The sequence below is a fragment of the Podarcis raffonei genome, chromosome 15, assembly GCF_027172205.1.
Source record: "Podarcis raffonei isolate rPodRaf1 chromosome 15, rPodRaf1.pri, whole genome shotgun sequence".
Taxonomy (NCBI): domain Eukaryota; kingdom Metazoa; phylum Chordata; class Lepidosauria; order Squamata; family Lacertidae; genus Podarcis; species Podarcis raffonei.
The window spans coordinates 38,401,642-38,415,049 of record NC_070616.1 but is presented as its reverse complement, the minus strand read 5'-3'; the positions used below and the strand labels follow the sequence as shown (position 1 = coordinate 38,415,049).

The window sequence follows — 13,408 nt, the reverse complement described above, 5'->3', positions numbered from 1 at the left end:
GTTGGCTCATGTCAAGTTTGTGGTCAACCAAGACTCCTAGATCCAGATCTGTTAATGCAGCCATTTGACTTCATCCCTAAATACTTCATCCCTGGAAGCACACTCCATTGTTTCTCAAGACAGATGGCTGCCAACAACAACTGTTTCCAGCACCAGTCTGCTATGAACCAGAGGGATGGATGTCCTGGGACTTCTGACATCCCACAGAGGCTCCCCACTGGAAGGAGCTGAGGATTGCATTAATCTGTGCACCTCTCAACTATTTCCTGCATCCGTCAGCTGGCCAGCAGCAGGAGGCACATCGCTGAGATCCCATTAAGCACCTCCTCTCCCCTGACTGGGCCAGTAGGTGGCAGCAAGGCACTGTGCAATCTCAGTGCACCAGGAGAGATGGGGGAAAGGGCGAGTGGGACGACACTGTGTATGTGGGGAGGGAATGGCCAGGCGCTTCCCACTGCTGAATTTGGCCTCTGACCCACTGCCTGCTGATGCTTTACCCCGTAAGGGGCAAAAATGGTGTCAACAATATTGAGCTAGCTGGACCAGTGGTCTCACATTGCTCAAGACAGCTTCTACTCCTAAGCCACTTCTTGGGAGGCATACAGCGAAGATGGCTGTTGCCTCCATGCCTTGCTTCCTGGTGGGGTCTGGTTGGCTGCTGCATGAAACAAGATGGTGGGGTGTTTTTGGCCTGATCTAACAGGGCTCTTCTTCTGCTGCACACCCACAGGTGAGCTTAGCCTACGCGTACGAGACCAAGGATGCCCTCTGCCTGGTCCTCACCATCATGAATGGAGGTGACTTGAAGTTTCACATCTACAACATGGGCAACCCTGGCTTTGACAACGAGCGGGTCACTTTCTATGCTGCAGAGATCTGCTGCGGCCTCGAGCACTTGCACCGGGAGGGCATTGTGTACAGGTGAGAGAGAAGCGGTCAGGCTCCAGGAAGGCGAGGCGCATAGGGAGAGCCTGGGAGCAGGGCGAAGGCAGGGGTGGGAGAGGCCTTTCTCATAGCATTGCTGACACAGGGCAAGATGGAGAAACCCTCCATCTCCTTTGCACGTGTGGCTGGAGGGTGAAAAGTGTCAGCCCAGACAGGGGTGGCAGGCCTGGCATATTGGTCCGTGTCTATCTGGTTGCATTTTGAACCCGATTAACAGTCTATGTCCTTGTAAATGTGTTTGTGTGAGGGGGGACATGTTATTGATTTTGTTTGTTCTTGTTTTTATTATATGTTTTGTGTTTTATATTTTTATGCGGAGATCCACCCTGAGATCTTCGGATGAAGGGCGATATACTAATACTAAATACTAATACTTATATTGAGGGATGTGGGTGGCACTGTGAGTTAAACCACAGAGCCTAGGACTTGCCGATCAGAAGGTCGGTTCGAATCCCTGCGACGGGGTGAGCTCCCGTTGCTCGGTCCCTGCTCCTGCCCACCTAGCAGTTTCAAAGCATGTCAAAGTGCAAGTAGATAAATAGGTACTGCTCCAGCGGGAAGGTAAACGGTGTTTCCATGCGCTGCTCTGGTTTACCAGAAGCGGCTTAGTCATGCTGGCCACATGACCTGGAAGCTGTCTGCGGACAAATGCCAGCTCCCTTGGCTTATAGAGCAAGATGAGTGCCGCAACCCCAGAGTCATCTGTGACTGGACCTTAAGGTCAGGGGTTCCTAACACTTATATTACTAATAATTTTCTCCTCCACCTCCAGTTTTTCATTCCTCCTCCCACAGTCAGTCAGTGTTCTGTGCCCACTGAGCGTGGCCAGTCCTCATTGGGCTGTTTTAGGAATCCCTCCCCCAGCCACATTTTTTTTTTGGGGGGGGTACTTCTGCAGACTTTGGGTTTCCCCAGTTTTGCTGAAACCTCCCTATTGTGCTTGGCTGGTTCCATTTTGGTTCCATTAGTAACAACATTCAGAAATGGAACAGTGGAAATAGAAAGACCCATAAGCAAAACTTTGTTCCCGTTTGCAGCTGTAAGTTACTGAATCAAGCTTCCTCTGTCCAAAGCAGTGTTTAAATTTTGCCTTAGTTCCTGGAAACTTTGAGCTTCTTTCTGTACCACAAGGGCTGGACATTTTTGCTGCTCCCCTCCCTGTTCAGGACGCTAATCTCTTCTGGAGAGCTTATAATAAACTGCTCCCGAGCTGGCATAATTCTGTGAGTCTCTGCCTCATCCACCTGGGACCCACATTCTCAAATGAAAGACAATGAGGAGATTGCCAGGCGAATCTTCAGAGTGAGGACGTTCCCCAGCCTTGGTGCTATTGCTGAAAACTCTCCATCTTTCCTGCTCACTCATTTGACCACTCATGGTGGTGGCACAAAGAGTAGGACCTCAGAAGCAGGTGGATTATGGGAGCAGCTGCTTATACCAGATATGCTGGTTTAGGACCCCCTTGTACATTCCTCCTTCCCCCCACAAATATCCTATGTGCTTGAAAGGGTTGAAGAACCTGGAACCTAGAAGTTCACCTGTCTACCTGCCTATCATTCTGAGTTATGTCTGTATTTTTGCTGCAGAGACTTGAAGCCAGAGAACATTCTCCTGGATGATGATGGTGAGTCTTCTTCTTCTTCTTTGGTGTTCCCTCATAGCCGAGCAAGATTGTCTTCCATGAATATAGTTTTAACAGTGAGTACGTAAGTGACTGTGGAGGCCAATTCTGGATCCACACATCTTTCCACAGTGGGGACATAGGTTTCTGGATAGATCATGGTGAAGGTTTGCCAAGCGTGCCTTCCTCTTAGCACGTTTCTCCCTTGCGTCCTGAGTTTGAGCATCTTCAAAGCCCATGACACCTTTGGTAAAGGCTGTTCTCCAATTGGAGTGCTCGCAGGCCAGTGTTTCCCAGTTGTCGGTGTTTATACTGCATTTTTAAAGATTTGACTTGAGAGAGTCTTTAAACCTCCTTTGTTGAGAACTGGATGCTGAGGCTGCCCTCTGAGGCTCTGGGCCCCAATTTGCCCACTGCTGACTTATGTGGCTCACACCATGACCTCTATCTCCCCTTTCCCTCTTATTCCCTATAGGTCATATACGGATCTCAGATCTGGGGCTGGCCATCAAGATTCCAGAAGGAGACACCATCCGTGGCCGTGTAGGAACTGTTGGCTACATGGGTATGTAGTCAAGGAAAATCTCAGATCTCCTTGCCCTGTGGAGGAGCTGGCTCAGTCCTCTTGGGGTAGCTTTGCAAACTCCTTGCTGAAAACAGAAGGCAGTCTTACTATACTAGGAACCAGGATGGGTTGGTGGGTGGGTTGCAGTTTAAGGCAATGAGATTGAGGAGACCTGAATTTAAGGCCTGCATGAATCCAGGGTTTGGTCAACACAATTTGAGGTCCCCCTCAAATGGTCTCAGACAAAGGCCTTCCCCATCACTGGCTTCCTGGAGAGGCCAGGGATTGAATCTGGGACATGTGCTTTTCCGCTGAGCTATTACTTATCCCCATCTCTGACTGTTCTCCCCTCTCCAGCTCCAGAGGTGATCAACAATGAGCGCTATTCCTTCAGTCCAGACTGGTGGGGGCTCGGCTGCCTCGTCTACGAGATGATCGAGGGCCAGTCACCATTCCGCGCCCGCAAGGAGCGGGTGAAGAGGGAGGAAGTGGAGAAGCGGGTTCAGGAGGACCAGGAGCAGTACTCGGACAAGTTCTCTGAAGACGCCAAGGCCATCTGCAAGGCGGTGAGCTGGGGAAAGTGAGAGGCTGTGCCAAAGCTCTGTAGAATCAGGGTAGATGTCCTGGGGTGGGTGCAAGGGATTGTGGGAGGCAGGGATGCAGCTTGCCCTGCTCTTATGGAACTGTTTGTCCACTGATGCTTGCCAGAGCCCAACCCTGCAGGAGTTTTCAGGGCACACAGTGTGAAGCATTTGTTTCTATAGGGACTTTAAAGGAAAGGAGAGGGAGATGTAGCAAAACATTTCTGTATGGAATGATTCTCTCCAGGTCTTCAGCAACATTCCTCTTTTTCTGCCCCCACCCAACAGCCTGTTAGTCCTCCTCACTAGGTTATTTCGGGGGGAGTTGACCACTTCCCCTTATGTGTTTCTTTGCTCCCTAAATACTCTTTTTTGGGCGGGGGTATGTCTGCAAACCTATGAGCTCCCCCAGCGCTGCTGGTCCCTTTCTCTGGTCCATGGAGAGTGCCATTTTGGCTACATGTAGATAGGCACTTGCTCCCTAAACATCAGAAACCTGATCCTGGAATGCAGTTGGGGCAGCCTCTGGCCCCACGCCTCAAGCAAGGCAGAACCCTGTTAGGAGTGTGTGCACAAACACTCTGATTTTTGTTGTTGTTTGATGTCCTCTCCCTCCACCCTGTCTTACCCAGCAGTGATGTTTACTGGGATGCAACATTCCAATCTGGATGTTTGAGGCCAGACTCTGCCAATAACTCCCTGGCTAGCGGCAGGATAGGGAGGCATCGTGGGAATAAAAAAACCTAAACCAAACATAGGCAAGGGCCTGTTTGAAACAGAAATTTTTTTTACAAGCTGCCTAAAATGGGAAAAGGCATCATTTGTGTATTTAATAAACTTAAGTATTGCCCTTCAAGTGGAAATGATCAGAGTAGTTTACAATGAAAGATACACAATCATTTTAAAAGGATAATAGATTAGATGGAGTGGGGAGCACCAAGAAGCAGCATAAAGGCCTTAGAGGAGGAGCAGGATGCTGCAACAGACAGTCTGATCCAGCAAGACTCATCTTACCATCTTACTCATCTTTCTGTTTCTTGCTGCTCCTGGCCCTTTCATATTGTTCAGCTCCCATCAGCCCCAGCCAGCGTGACCATTGGTCATTGGCGATGGGAGTTGTAGTCCAGCAACATCAGGGCAAGAGCCACATCTTCTACCTGGCCATTTTCACGGCTCATGGAAAGTTTCTCCTCCGTGATCTTATGAGTACAGCATTTCTCAAGAGGTGGAGAACGCTCCTTTGCAAAGCAAGCAAGCACCTACCCAGCCTTACAAACATAGACTACTGGTCCATCTAGCTCAGGTTTGTCTACACTGACCGGTAGCAGCTCCCCAGGGGTTTAGGCAGGAGTCTCTTGCAGCCTGACCTGGAGATGCCTGGGATTGAACCCAGGACATTCTGCATGCAAACCCAATGCTCTGCCACTGAGCTGTGGCCTCCCCACAGCCCTTAGGTGTGATTTAGCAGCCTAGCTTTCACAGCACACCACATCCCTCCCTGCTCTTGTGCTTTCACTCACTGATGGTGGCCCCTTTCTGCCTCCCCAGCTCCTGACCAAGGACCCCAAGCAGCGGCTTGGAGGGAAGGGAGACGAGGCCGCCCAGGTGAAGCAGCACCCTTTCTTCAAGACTATCAATTTCAAGCGCCTGGAAGCCGGGATCATGAAGCCCTCCTTTGTGCCAGATGTAAGTGCAGGCCAAAGTAGGCCATGGCTGGTTCACGCATGAGTCCTTTCCATACAACTGCTCTGCCAAGAATGAGCTTGCGGCGAGGAAGAGGGAGCAGGTGCTCAGATGCTGCTCTCACTCCTGACCTTGACACATTTAGGCCTAAATGGCCTCTGATGAGGTTATCTTAAGGGCCGCCTGCCCAGGCCTTAAGATTATCATCAAGGGCCTTGCTTTCTCTCTTGGTCATCAAGGACAGCCCTACTGTTTAATTTAGCAGAAGTTGCTTATAGACCTCGGGCTTCCATTTCTAAGATGTCTCTGTTTCCCTAAGAGTTGGTTCTCTGGCCTTGCCTTACCAGGCTTCTGTGACATCACAGCAGCTCATGGGATATGACACCTTAAGCCATTTAATGTCACACAAGCCATTGACATCTTGATACTTAAGATCTTGAGACTGGAAACTTAGTTGAGTCTCCATCTTTCTATCCAACAGCCCCGAGCCGTATACTGCAAAGACGTGCTGGACATTGAACAATTTTCCACTGTGAAGGGTGTCAACTTAGACCAAACCGACAATGACTTCTATGCCAAATTTGCCACTGGCAGCGTCTCCATTCCATGGCAGAACGAGGTGAGGAATTGGGCTGGGGGTGGGAGGGGAAGCGAAGCCACCGATGACAGAGGTGAGAGAGAAGACTGACTGTTGGTGTGAAATAAAAACACCCAGTCACTTTGTCTTTAAAGCTAGGCATCTGCCTGCCTTCCCAAAGCCACTGGCTATCCCCCCAAATGCATGTTCATGGGGGCTATATCTGGCAAACATTTACTTTACAAGTCGCTCCTTTTAAAGGGCTGAGAAAGCTCTCTGAACTTGATTCCTGTGCTGCAGAAGGCAGCTGATGGCTCTGGGCTTCATGACCATGAAGGGAGCTCAGGATAAGGCAGTGACATATATTGGACAAGGTTGGTTTGGGGATCAGGATACAGAAGTGTCAGGAATTTAACCAGGAACCTTCTGCAAAGGAGATGCTCTACTGCAGAGCTGCCGGGGCTGTTTCCCACTGTTGGGGGTGTCCAGCTCTGTCTGGGGAAAGCTAACCCAAGGGAGCCTTGGCAGATAAGCCTGAGGTGTGGTGCCACCCAGCCCGGTCTCACTTTCAGATGTCGCTGCTTCAGCTGACCACCTCCACCACCAATGGCATCCTCTTCCTCTTCTCTCTAGATGATCGAGACAGAATGCTTTAAAGATCTAAACACCTTTGGACCAAACGGCACCCGCTCCCCCGACCTGGACTGGAAGCAGCTCCCCGACCCGCCCAAGCGTAGCCTCTTGCAGAGGCTCTTCCGACGTAACGTAAGGCCCACCACTCTTGCGCTCCCTCCGGCCCCTTGCTCTCTCCACTAGGGATGGGGCGGGGGGGGGGGAGAAATTTGGTTTGCATTTTCAGCAGGACTCTACCAGATGAGCACTTCCTGAAACAGCATGCAAACCAAGTGGAGCAGTCAGCACTTTCCCTGCTTGTGATTCCTAGCAAGTAGTATTCATTATATGGGATGCAAGCCGAGTGGGCAAAGGTGAAGATGGCAGTGGCAGGATGGGTCCCCGTCCCTCAGAGACCCCTCCAGTACTCCTGTCCATTCTGAGACGCTCTTTGCCAGTGTTGGCACAGGTGCACCTGAATGGCTCTCCCCAGTGCTTTTTTTCTTAAAAAAATGTTTAGGGGTGCTCTCAGAGAGCCGGTGTGGTGTAGTGGTTAAGAGTGGTAGACTCGTAATCTGGTGAACCCAGTTCGCGTCTCCACTCCTCCACATGCAGCTGCTGGGTGACCTTGGGCTAGTCACACTTCTCTGAAGTCTCTCAACCTCACTCACCTCACAGAGTGTTTGTTGTGGGGAGGAAGGGAAAGGAGAATGTTAGCCGCTTTGAGACTCCTTCGGGTAGTGATAAAGCGGGATATCAAATCCAAACTCTTCTTCTTCTTCTTCATTCTGTCTGAGATTCAGGAAACACGTGACAGGAAATGGGGCCACCATCGGGGGTAGCAACAGAACTGACAATTCACCGTGCTAGAGAAGAAACTTTAAACAAAAATAAAAAAATAGTTTCTTCTCCCATTAGATTCACAAAATGTTTAGGGGTATGCGTATGCCTGCGTCCCCCTAGAAAAAAACACGGGCTCTCCCTAAAGCTTGCCTCTTGTCTCTGCTTCCTTCCCCGCAGCCAAGTGACTTCACCATCAGCGCCAACGCAAACTCCAACCTGTCAGCGGCTCCCTCGCCAGCCCGGCCCACAGCACAGGCTCCCTCCTGACCCAGAGGGCCTCTGGAGCCACCACTTGTCCTGTGCCTTCTCAGGGTTGCCTTCAGCACAGCGCTGACACCGGGGCGTCCCCGCGTAGCGCTGGACTCTACTACTGGCTAGGAGGTGGGGCAACACAGCCTTCTGACCAGCAGGATGGGCAGAGCAGCAGCAACAAGCCTTCGACGCCTCCTGGTGCTGACACGGACTGACACGCCCTTGGGGATCCCCAAGGATGACTCGGTTACCCCGAAACCAGGCTGCTGCCCACCAGGGTCTTCCCCCTTTGCCCTCCACCCTCTGATTGCCTAGAGAACCCACCCCTGTCCCATGCTCCATTCTCTCCATCTCAGCTCCTACCACAACTCATTACGAGACCACAGGTGTGCCTGGGAGGGGTTTTCTGTTCCTTGGAGATTGTGAAGCCCAAAAATGGGAAGAGAGAGAGAGACAGAAAGAGTGAGAGAGAAGAGGAACGTCATCTGGTCAAAGCTGAAGACTTCTTGCTGTTCCACTGGCCTTTGTTTGTGGAGCTGGAAACTCAGAATGCCAAATGGAGACACACACAAAGGTGTGTGTGTCAAACAACAGGTTTGTTTTCGTTTATGGAGCGTTTTTCAGGAATCCCGCCCTCTCAAGACAACTCTAGAGCATGGGGCTGTGTGCCAAAGGACAGCGGGGGACAAAGAGGCATGAAGAGCACTCTCAGGTCCCGTTTCGAGGCATCAATGCATTAACAAAGGATCAGCATTAAAACTGGTGGAGGTAGACCATGCTGAGAGTAGCTGTGGACAGTACATCAGGCCAGATAACGTAACAGGCCGTCAACATTTCCAGACCTCACTTTTAACCCCAACCTGCAACACGAAAGGACTCCCTTTTCATTTTTCCTTACAGAATCTGCTCCACTGATTTCCTTCTCCTCTCTATTATTCTTGTCTCTCTCACTGTCTCCCATTTCTCCTTCTCCTGTCAAAACAAGGTTGTGATACTGCTTGGTAACACACCTGGATTCAGGTCTCAGCCCAACATCTGAATGCCAATGAATTAACTGATTGCAGGTTCTCTTCTGAGTGTGATTGTGTTTGTGTGTGTTTTACAGCCCAGTCCTGTCTGGGTTTCCCCTGAAGAAAAGCCTACTCTAAACATGTAGCAGGATGAGGTGAGGAGGAAATGACAGGTGGTTGATAATATTCTTGAATGCTGTGCTACATTTAATTAAACATACCGCACCCCCACCCCCCGCAAATAGAAAATTAGCACAGCAGGAAGAGGAACCTTTGTCTCAGATGTGCTTCTTTTCTACTTGCATGAAGGGTTGGGGGGGGTGTTTCACCACAGGGGGACATAAGTCAATGTCATCTGAAGCAGCACAGTCTATTTGACCACCTCAGGATTCCACCAGCTTGTTCTGTTATAGGTTTAAAATGGGCCTGGGAACTGATTTACGTTGTGCAACTGACCTGATCACAGTTTCTCTTCTCTCCCACCCCTGCATGTAGTAAGCTAGCACATCAGCGAGCGAGGAAGTGTTCAGAAGAGGGCAAACAACTGTGTGATATGTAGGTGCCCCACCTGACCTGCTCTCCAAGTGAGCAAGCAGTGAGCCAAGCAAGGAATCGAAACTTCCACACACACCTTGCTTGCTTTCCCTTTGTGGGGGGCAAAGTTGGGCCCATAGAGAGAAAGAGGCCACAAAAGTTCAGTCCAGGGGCTAACAGAGTCCATGGATTCTATTAGAGGTAAAAGCTGGGGTGTCTCCACCACACAAAAAAAGCTAGAGCACTGTATCCAAATAACTTTAACCAGTGCTTTTTTTCTAAAAAAAAATGTTTAGGGGTACTCTCATTTTCCTACTTGTATTGAAATGCCGTCCCTCAGTGAGGCCAAACTTAGATTCAAATGTTTAGGCGTATGTCTACCCCTGCATCCCCCCCAGAAAAAAAGCACTGACTTTGCAATTAGTAGACCAATTAGTGGACCAGATCCATTGCAATGAGTAGACCAAAGTTAAGCATATCTGTTATTTTTAATGGGTCTGTTCTTGGTGGCATTCTGACACTGAATGCCACTGCAGAGCCTTTGCTTTCCAAAACAACTTGCAAGGGGACCAGATCCAGTGCGTTGTGCTTGAGGCCACTGATTTTTGCGAAGGCTGAGGGGAGATAGATCTATTTAGACCCAGATAAACCCAGAATTTCTCCTCTTTATCTTATCATTTTGCTGTTTTGCAACCTGCTGCGCAAAGTGTGGAGCTCTGTTTCACCCCACTCGCTTAGCAACAGATCTGGCCTTGGGGCAGGAAGGACTTTCCGAGTGAGGTGCCAGGGAGAAGTGCCAGCTCCTCGGCAGTTAGCCTTGGGCACAGGAGCTGCGCTCTGGTTTTTCAGAGTGACTATCTCCCTGCTGCAAAAGGGGGGGCAGAATCACTATCTGAGGGTGGGGGGGGGGAAGCTGGGGTGCTGCAGAGACTGTGAGCTTTTCAATTTTTTAATTTAAATAAGAAAAGCAAAGATCACACATGCACTGAAACCTCACACCATGGCAAACCCCAACACAGAGTTTGCATCTTAAAGTCCCTGGCACCTGTGGGGTTTTTTGGTGCTGGAAATACAGAGGCAATGGGGTGCTATGACACCCCCTGCAAGCAAAACTTCCCCCTCCTAAAGATGATTGCCTGGGCCAGTTCTGTGCTTTTGGCAGCCGTACGTCATGGAGGGATTTTTGTTGTTGCAGCAGGTCTCCCTTGGAGGTAGAGCAACAGACTTGGACCTTGTGTGGTTATTAAAATGTGCAAGTTCGGGTGCCTTGAAATCAGGCTTCCTCTCTTAAGTAAGGATGTCTCCCTTTCTTTTGGCTAGTTCCCCAATGAGGATGCATTCAGGTTATTGCCCTCTCCTGACTTATCAAAGGAGGGGGCTGTTTGCATCCCCACTAGAATGTTCTCTGCTCTAGTCCCACCCCCCTTTTTTGCTGCCCCTGCCAAAATCAGTGCAGTCTTCTGGGTATGGGGCAGAAAAATTTGCATTAAGCAAATTTGCATTAAGCCAGCTGACTGGCCACCCCTGTTTCGTAGCTTGCTCTCAAACGAGTCAGTTTATAGCAGGTGTGGGGAACCTCTGCCCCCACCCAATGCTGCTGAACTACAACTCCCATCATTGTTGGTCATACTTGCCAGGACTGATGGGAGTTGTAGTTCAGCAGCATCGGGTGGGGGCAGAGGTTCCCTACACCTGATGTAGCTCCTGCAGTTTAAAAAGCAGTTTGATCTGCGATGCACCTGCTGGACGGCTGTCCACCAGGGATGACGTAGCAATTGGAAGGGTTGGACAAGGGGACCTTGAAGTCATTTCCAACTTTTTGGTTCCAACACAGACTCACCACAGGGTGAAAGTTTGCATGCATGAACGCAGGAGTTGTGGCAAGAGGGTCCAGATGCACACCCCACATTCCCAGATTGTCGCATAACTGCCCTAAACTCAGGTAGGTAGCTGTGTTGGTCTGCCATAGTCGAAACAACAACAAACTTCTACCAGTAGCACCTTAGAGACCAACTAAGTTTGTTATTGGTGTGAGCTTTCGTGTGCATGCACACTTCTTCAGATACACTGAAACAGAAGTCACCAGACCCTTATATATAGTGAGAGGGTAGGGAGGGATATTACTCAGAAGGGTGGTGGGAATGGCTGATAGGTGTGGTAAGCCTGTGGAGAAAGTGTGGCATAGTTTCCTTGCATATCCAGTAGGATAAGTGGATTGTAGAGGGTTCTTAATTCTATGACCCTTAGATATAATGTCCAGGTTCTTGCATTTAGTCAGAAAGAAGATATCAGTCTGTACCTGTGCAAGTTTCTTGGTGAGGTTGATGGACTTCCATTTCATGCGGCTCAAGAGAGCTGAGTGGGAGTGCTCCTGTGTTCTCACTGTATACAAGTTGTACAAGTGACAATAAAGTATTTCAATTTCAATGTGGTGTCTTCCATAGTTCTAGTTACAGGTAGGTAGCCGTGTTGGTCACTTCTGTTTCAGTGTATCTGAAGAAGTGTGCATGCACACGAAAGCTCATACCAATAACAAACTTAGTTGGTCTCGAAGGTGCTACTGGAAGGATTTTTATTTATTTTTTGCCCTAAACGCAGGTAAATCACCCTTTGTTGAAGCTAGGAGGAATAAGCCTGTGGCTTTTATCTTGCAGCTTCAGCACTATGCACACCTGTGATCCTTGCATCGGTCCGGAAATGTCACCCCCTGGTTCTAGGCTGAAATAAAGCTGGGAACAATGTGGATTGACATAACAGAAAAGGGAAGCTCTGATTTGGGATTATGATAGGGTGCTTTAAGGATTTAAAAAAGTGTTAGAGGTGTTTGCAGGTAGATGCTTTAGGGTGTTTTGAGTTCCTTTCTCTTTCAATTCCTCTACACACACACTTGGGCTGAGACAAGGCCTGGATAGTTTAGGAAACCTGTTGGATGCCATCCTCAACCGAACAACAATGCATCTTTCAGTGTGTGTCAGAAGTTGGGCATAGAAGTCCATACAGTGTCTATAAAAACGTGAGGATATGTATTTTAGAGTATTCCAACCAATGGGCAACTTTCCAGACTTCCTCTACGCCTCTCTGCCAATCACTGCCAGATTTGAGTTGGGTGGGTGGGTGGGTGGGTTGTATATATGAGAGAGAGACTTCAGTTGGGATTATCATCCCCCCCCAAAAATGCCTTTTCTAAATTGCCAAAATGGAAATTGTGGGTCTCTGTGGGTACCCCCGGCTTCAGAGAACAAGAAGATGTTCCAAAAGAACGCAAACAGGAGCTTATGGGGAGGCAGCCCTGCATTCCTCCAGCCATCCTGGTCCACCGTGTGATGTCCATACATGTCAAACGAAGAACCTTGAGTGACACCCGCACCTCTCATTTAAAGCACACTTTAAAAATCATGGGAGAATCCTGCGAACTGCAGGTTGATAAGGCTGCTATGAATTGTAGGTCTGTGAGGTCATCAGCACCCATAACCCTTCCTGGGATTTCTGGGGGAAACCACGACACTTGGAAGTGGAACAGGAGAGCTTTAATTGCGTGGTGTGGATGAGATCTCCTCTCTCCCCAAAAGGAATTCTTGTGGGTCTGGTGATTCTCTGCACCCCAGACAGATCTCCACAAAAGGACATTGACATCCCCCCCCACCTTATATTTCCATCACTCTTTCCTTTTGCATCCATGTATTTAGGGTTGGTTGTTGCAGGATATATTATTTTTTTATTATTATTTTCCTTTTTCACTGTTTATTTCTGATTCTGGTGCATTTTGGTTTACATTTTGGCTTTTTATTTTGTACAGTTGTAAATATTTGTATGTTGAATGCCTAGGTGTACATTTTTAAGCTTTAAAAGCTGCAAGCCAAGCCATGTGGTCATGTTACCCAGATGTTGCAGGGATGTTTTTTTTTTCTCTTTTTAATGGGGGAATGTTGGGGGTGGGGGAAGATTCAGCTTCTCTAAGTGAAGGGTGGGTATCACTTTATCCCAGTTGGGTGGGGAGGGAAGGGGTGAGAAAGGAAATTACATCAATGAACTGGGCTTTTTTCTTTCCTGATTTTAAAATTTCTTTACAGAACAATATATACAGTAGGGTTATTGGGGAGGGGGGTTCTCCTTGTTACTTATTCCCAGGGCTGTGTGTAATCTGCACTGAAAAGAAATAAATAAAACAATGCACCAATGAAAGCG

At 48.9% G+C, this 13,408-nt stretch overlaps 1 protein-coding gene across 3 annotated transcripts in view; it reads left to right on the top strand.

Annotated features, from left to right (window-relative positions):
- Positions 1 to 13,405, top strand: part of LOC128402504 (G protein-coupled receptor kinase 5-like) — a 74,605-nt gene extending 61,200 nt beyond the window's left edge. For 2 of the 3 annotated variants that reach the window (XM_053366682.1, XM_053366683.1), the window contains 8 exons: positions 731 to 921; positions 2,532 to 2,569; positions 3,042 to 3,131; positions 3,489 to 3,697; positions 5,261 to 5,398; positions 5,877 to 6,014; positions 6,606 to 6,737; positions 7,605 to 13,405. In XM_053366682.1, the coding sequence (XP_053222657.1) occupies positions 731 to 921; positions 2,532 to 2,569; positions 3,042 to 3,131; positions 3,489 to 3,697; positions 5,261 to 5,398; positions 5,877 to 6,014; positions 6,606 to 6,737; positions 7,605 to 7,694 (1,026 nt within the window). In that variant the 3' untranslated portion in view covers positions 7,695 to 13,405. The remainder of the gene's footprint in view (positions 1 to 730; positions 922 to 2,531; positions 2,570 to 3,041; positions 3,132 to 3,488; positions 3,698 to 5,260; positions 5,399 to 5,876; positions 6,015 to 6,605; positions 6,738 to 7,604) is intronic. The other variant, XR_008327723.1, reaches the window with a different exon arrangement.
- The last annotated feature ends 3 nt before the right edge of the window (positions 13,406 to 13,408 follow it).